Genomic DNA, 6,942 nt, shown 5'->3' with positions numbered 1-6,942 from the left:
TGCGGAGTAGGCTACAACTCTCTCTAAAGTTTAACGATAAAACTGACATTAAAACTGTTTAACAAGTCGTTCTTTTTCAGTTGCACCAATGCTTACCGTTTTAAATACCTGCTTGTCCCCCTGGAGAAAGCATACCGAGCTGTAGGCTATGTTTATGTATGTGTCGATAGTAGATTTAATCAAAGGCAGAAGGACAGCCGCAGCTTCACGGGACTGTGCCGTTTTTGCAGTAAACCATAGCCTACATGTAGTTGTGTATTACTGTAATTAAAAAAAAAAAAAGATATTAATTTATTACATTACAAATATGATCATATTCCTTATACCCTGCGATGATGGAATATACTAGGGTCATTGCGAAGTTATCGCTTATGAAAGTATAAAACAGACATACCAAAGCATCTCTCTCTGCCCTTGTTTGGACCATCAACGTATGTAGCCCATGTAGTCAAAGACAGGCATATAAGTGAATATTACTTGCTGTCTTCTTTTCAGAACACACACACACACACACATACACACACACACACACACACACATAAAGAATAAATAATAATTATTGAACAAATATGTGATGAATAGAACGAACGAAATTGTAGCCTAATATCTTAGAATAGGTTATTCATAAATGTTAAACATCGCAAATTGGGTAGCCTACAGATGTGAACGGAATAAGCATTTTATTTGCGTAGGCGTGTAAACTCGCTAATCGGAAATTCTCGTTGGTTTGTATAATTGATTTGCATTGTTAGTCAGGCACTGCCACCCTGTTCAATCCTGTTCTGATGAACAGTAAACAGCAACACGGCAGAATGCCTTTATCTTAATTCATTTGAAGACCGTCAAAAGTGCAAATATCGTAGGGCCTAGATTCTGATCATTTTAACATTTTAAGGAAAACAATAATTTTCATGATATCGTGATTTGTAATGCACTGTAAATAACGATTATGCGGTAGAAAAAAAGTTTTAAATAGTTTTCAAAGTTCTTCTTTTCCTCAGCCATATTACGCTGCACCTTAAATTATTAAACAAATTGTCACAAACATGCATTAGCCTAAGCAAAACTGTCACGACGATTCACAAGAGAAGCCTATTAAAGTAGTCTATAAATTAGAAAATTGCGATGTAAAAGGGTGATAGACATAACTTGTGGAACTGGCTATGTCTAATGAGAAGTAGCCGATGAAGTTTCGGAGCCAATTGAAATATGGTGAAAAGGCTAAGCCAATCAGACGCAGAAGGAGGGGTTTGACTTCTTTGGTTTAACTTCGAGTAAAGTATTTCGACCGTCTACAGCTTGCAACGTTCAGACTGCATTCAAGTGCTTAGTCGGAGAGGTAGGTCATATAGCGAGGAAAGAGATAGCCGTGTTATCTTTTTCCTAGGTAGTTGTAAACGATGACGAGTGCGTAAAGAAAGGTCCTCCTCAGTTTCAAGTTGGATTTGGTTCGTTCATCCTCCTCAACCAGAAACTTATTGCAGGATTATTTTTAGTTGGCTGCCATATGTTGAAAATGACAGAGGAACGCGACAAGACACACATGGAGCCCCCGTGCAGCCCTGCGGGCACCAACAGTTCCATGTCTCAGGATGACTCCGATTCTGATGCTCCGTCCTCCCCGACTGGCTCCGACGGACACGGCTCTCTGCTCTCGAGCTTGGGCAAAAAAGTGGATGGGGAAGACGACGACAGGTTCCCTGCCTGCATCAGAGATGCGGTTTCCCAAGTTCTTAAGGGATATGACTGGTCACTGGTTCCTATGCCCGCTCGGGGAAACGGCTCGCTAAAAAACAAACCTCACGTGAAGAGACCGATGAATGCCTTCATGGTGTGGGCGCAGGCTGCGCGCAGAAAGCTCGCGGATCAGTACCCCCATTTGCACAACGCCGAACTTAGCAAGACACTCGGCAAACTATGGCGGTGAGCTGACATATTTTCACTTTATCTGTTTAACAAATTATACATTGGAGTTAAAGCAAATGACATAGTCGATGAATACATTTGTCAATAGACGTGCACACTGTGTAATGAATGTAACAAATGTGAAGGCGAGTTGCATATTGGCACAGCCTGGCCTATGCAAATTAGAATGATGTCTTTGCTTTGATGTAAGTGAACACAGTTTATTGGTTTATGATACTTATCTTCAAGAACCATCGTTCTGTTTTTTTTTTTTTCCAAATAATTCAACATGTAACATTCTAAATTGCTCCGCTGAACAGTTGTTTGTTGTTGCCACAGTTTGTTATCAGAGAATGAGAAAAGGCCTTTTGTTGAGGAAGCTGAACGGCTGCGCGTCCAGCACAAGAAAGATCACCCCGACTACAAGTATCAGCCACGCCGGCGGAAAAGCGTGAAGCCGGGCCAGAACGACTCGGATTCGGGAGCTGAGCTGGGTCACCAAATGTACAAGACGGAACCCGGAATGGGCGGTTTGGCAGGGTTAGCGGACGGACACCATCACCCAGACCACACAGGTGAGTGACGTGGTTGTGTTTAGTGCACACTAATCGTCTTAAAAATGGTTGAATGATTTAACATGCAAATCAGGGGCAGTTGTGGATGGTTCCTGTCTGAGTTCTTCTGACATGCTGATCTCTGGTTACAGGTCAACCACACGGTCCTCCCACACCCCCCACCACCCCTAAGACCGACCTGCACCACGGGGGCAAGGGTGAGGCGAAGCACGAGGGCCGGCGTCTGCTGGACAGCAGTGGCGGGCGGCAGAACATCGACTTCAGCAACGTGGACATCTCCGAGCTGAGCACCGACGTCATCTCCAACCTGGAGGCCTTCGACGTGCACGAATTCGACCAGTACCTGCCTCTCAACGGTCACCTGGCAGCCGGCGGCACCACCAACGCCACTGGCCCCGGCATGCCCGGCCCCGAACACGGCCACGGGCCCAACGCCGCCGCGGTAGGGGGTCCGTTCGGCTCGCCGTACAGCCACGCCGCCTCGGCCGCCTGGAGCCGCAAGAGCGCCCTCGGCGGTCCCCCCCCACCCTCCTCCTCCGCGGCGCCCCCCTCGGCCGACAGCGCCGGACATCGCCCCCACATTAAGACGGAGCAGCTGAGCCCCAGCCACTACAGCGAGCCCCCGCACGCGTCCCCCTCCCACCCCGACTACCCCCCTTACCCGCCCCAGCCCTGCGTCTCCTCGGCGGGCTCCGCCGCCTCCAACGCCTCCTCCTTCTCCAGCTCCCCGTGTGACTATACAGACCTGCAGAGCTCCAGCTACTACGGCCCCTACGCGGGCTACCCCTCCGGCCTCTACCAGTACCCCTACTTCCACTCCTCCCGGAGAGCCTACGGCAGCCCCATCCTCAACAGCCTCTCGCTGCAGTCCTCCCACAGTCCCTCGGCCAACTGGGAGCAGCCCATCTACACCACCCTGTCCAGGCCCTGAGAGGGCCTGCTGGGGTCTCCCGAACTCTCTCACATGCCACCCCCCCCCCCCACACACACACCCACACACACACACACCCCCACCACCCATCAGCCCTCCCGCCAGCCAAGGGGGCCCGCTGAAGGGGCCCGAGAGTTGCCTGTACAGCCATTTATTGCACTAAGAAAGAGACCTGCGCCGGGAGGAGAGGGCAGGAGGAGGAGAAAAGGTGTGCCATCTCAAGTTTGTATACCAGAAAAAGGAGAAAGAGAGGGAGAGAGGGGTGGTGAGAGAGGGAGAGTGAAGTGCCTGCTGATTTTTAAAAGAAAAAAAAACGTTTGCAACTTTTTCATTCTTTCCTGTATTGTCTGGACATTTTGAAGGCAGAACTTGATATATTGCTGCCTGAACAGCAAACGGAAATCCTCTGTGAGGACCACCTGTCACCAACAACCCCCCCTCCCCTGCGCTATCATTCCCCTACCACCAGCTCCCTCCCCCTCCCCCTCACACACACACACACACACACACACACACACACAGACTCTGCTCTAACTCCCGTCTGTCTGCGGCTGTTGGTGTGTTTTTTTTTGTGGCGGTGGTGTGTGTACTGACTTGTGTAGGAGATAATTGCAAAAACAGGCCAACTGATTTGATGAGACAGATGGAGAAAGTTAATGCAGAAATCTGAGCACTGGGACCAATTATAAAATATTCTTTAAATACGAGGCAGCAAGGGCTCCATTCTACAACGTGAATTCGCAAAGAACCCTGACTTCAGTCAGAGGGACCATGAACTTAACTTGTGTTTTTAAAGTGAAGTTTTTTTTAACTATTCCATATGTATTTATGTTAAACGTGTTTCTGATGCCGCTGTATAGTTGTACAGATGTTTTTTGGAGCGATGTGGTGGATGTTTCAAAATGCAAAAGGCTTTTTCTGTCTCTCATAAAGGATTGGTGTCCACAGTATTCATTCCAGGTTATTGAAAGCAAGCTAATATACTGGGACCAATGGCATACCATGCGATGAAACAGGTGTCTAAATGCTATGCCTACCGAATCGCGATTAGTCATGATGTGGGGTGAACGGAAACGCGGTAAGATAACACACATCTCCGTTTTGAGTGAGGCGTCAGCTGTTTTTCACACAGCAGGAAGCGCAGGACTTTATCGAAACAGACGTGGAAACCCTTCTTCACATCGCCAGCTTGGCTATACATTACCCCACGTCTAATGTCGCCTTACTCGTTACATAGGATATGTTGGATTGTTGAGTTTCAGATCAACCTCAAACAATTTCGGAAGGGACTTTCATTTAATTAAAACTCCACCAGACGTTTGGGATATTGGAATAGAAACATTGGGCGTATATTTTTCCGATGTGTCATTTATTGCCCAGGTTCAGAACCTCGTGGTACATGGGAATGACCAGTGAGCCAATTCTTTATTTAATTATTAACAGCTTGCAAAATATGTCGATAAACCTAATAATGCGACTTTAGGGAGACTCACCACCGTAATGCATAATTTGGTGCTATCTGAATCTCATAGAATGGATTTTTTAATTATTATTTTAAAGTGTTGTAATTATTTCCAGCTTTTTACTGCATTTCACTCACCTTTAAACAGTGTTCATAGTCAACTTTATTTTTCCCAATGTAGGCCTACGTTGAAAGGACAGACCATGTTTGGTTTTCCTTTTCCCTGTTTAATAGAATTTCCTCACAAGCACAGCTAACCTTACTTGTTGGTAATTTCTGTGAAAAAAATAAACGTTTCTTTTCTCTGAACAATGAATGTTTGTGTGTTGGAAAACTACAGTGTAAAAATAAATATTTTTATCATCGTTTAACTGTTTTTTTTTTATTCGCGGAAATACGTCGTCTACATCTAACGCTAAACTTTGCATACATCCTTTGGTTAAAGCTGCTAGATTTGGCAGGGAGATGTGTGACGCAATCACGGGTCAAAGTCTCTGTACTTCACTATGCACCGTTCCCCCGAGATCTGTGCCATGGAAAATGTCGACAGTGACAGATATTTTGCAACACTAAAATATAAAAGCGCACAGACCCATATGTGTCTCTTTCTAAGACGAAGGACATACGATTTTTGTCGATGAAAACCATTTAATAGAAGACAGGAGAAGAGGAATGGGGAGAGGAACAACGCAAGGATTTCAGATCATTTGGTAGTCCTTTTTCTTGGCATTTGTCGTTCTAGCCTTATTTGTTACCACTGATTTTTCTTGACATCTCGAGGGGCAACTTATGGATAAGTTGGTTGACAGCTGAGACGTTTAAAACCAAAAGGCGGGTGTGTTAAAAGGAAAAAAACTGCAACTGCGTTGGCATGAAATGACTCACGTCTTCCTGGTTGGATATCAGTTGAATCTGACAAGGAGCCAACCCTGCGCAGGCTTGTTCAATAAAATGTTGGTGTGTATTCGTGTGTGTGTGAGTGTGTGTGTGCGTGCGTGTATGTCTGCGCGTATTGAGTAACCCAAGTAAAGGTCCACTGGGCAGAGAGTTTGAAACTGAGTACCAGCATGAATGCCAAGCAGCCGTCCCCAACTGGCCGCGAGAGAGAGCCAAGGGCTGGGCGCAGCGCTGCTGAATTTTAATGATTCATTATGCGGCGGAGCGCTTCTATTGTCTCCCTTTATCCGGACACCAATAAAAGAATTAATTGGAGAGAAAGTGGAAGGGCAGGGGAACTGACAAGTCATTAAGAGCGCGGTGAATGGACCATTAGACGCACGCAGTGGAGGAATTTCCCTCGGACCGTTTCATATCGCAACTCTCCTTAAACAACAGGAGGAAAGCGAGAATATAAACGCCAACTATCGACAAGCACAAACGCACCCCCTTAAAGTACGACAACGATAATAATAATTAAATAGAAGACAATAACGGAGCAGATGGTAGTGGGTGGTACAGAAAAAAAGTGTTTTTTTCCGTCAAACTCTTTTCTCTCTATTGTTTGCCAAATAGTTTCAGGAGGTACTCTCGAGAAAGTACAGACGTGAATCAAGCTGAAAGGGAAAAGGGCTCTTCGGGGTGCTTGGGTCCCGTTTCACTGGGGAACATTTGGGCCGACTCGCTGGGAGCCTCGGCAGAGCCGCACAGAAACCGAGTGAAAGCGGAGCATCAGGTGTAGGTCTGCTTCCCACAGGCCGCCGTGCCAAACAGACGCATTTCCACGGGAACCGCCCTCACAGGCAGCGGAGAACAGGCCCGAACGCCCCCCTACTCCCATCACCAGCGCTTACTTTACTTCAATCGACATTTGCGGTAGACACGTTTTTAAGTGACCTCCATATGGAAATCCACAAACTTTCCATGAGTCAAATAAAAGGGCTTCAAATTCCATCTGTCACATCCCTGTTATGTGTGTGTGTGTGTGTATGACAGAGAGGAGGAGAAGAAAATGCATAATAGGAGGGAAAAACAAGAGGAGGTAGAAGAAGAAGGAGGAGAATTTTTTGTGTGAGGAAGGCTAAAACGAACTCTGTGGTGTCTGTGCTGTCCACCATTGTCCAGTTCTGAGC

General features: G+C 46.5%; 1 protein-coding gene across 1 annotated transcript; it reads left to right on the top strand.

Moving 5' to 3' along the window:
• Positions 1 to 1,312: 1,312 nt before the first annotated feature.
• On the top strand, positions 1,313 to 4,982 carry LOC121705837 (transcription factor Sox-8-like). Its single transcript, XM_042087104.1, has 3 exons — positions 1,313 to 1,923; positions 2,245 to 2,480; positions 2,612 to 4,982. The coding sequence occupies exons 1-3, from the start codon at positions 1,508 to 1,510 to the stop codon at positions 3,409 to 3,411; spliced, it is 1,452 nt and encodes a 483-aa protein (XP_041943038.1). The 5' UTR covers positions 1,313 to 1,507; the 3' UTR covers positions 3,412 to 4,982.
• Positions 4,983 to 6,942: the final 1,960 nt, after the last annotated feature.

Source organism: Alosa sapidissima, chromosome 3 (assembly GCF_018492685.1).
Source record: "Alosa sapidissima isolate fAloSap1 chromosome 3, fAloSap1.pri, whole genome shotgun sequence".
Taxonomy (NCBI): Eukaryota; Metazoa; Chordata; class Actinopteri; order Clupeiformes; family Clupeidae; genus Alosa; species Alosa sapidissima.
The sequence above is the reverse complement of the archived record's forward strand: the minus strand, read 5'-3'. Positions and strand labels throughout refer to the sequence as shown.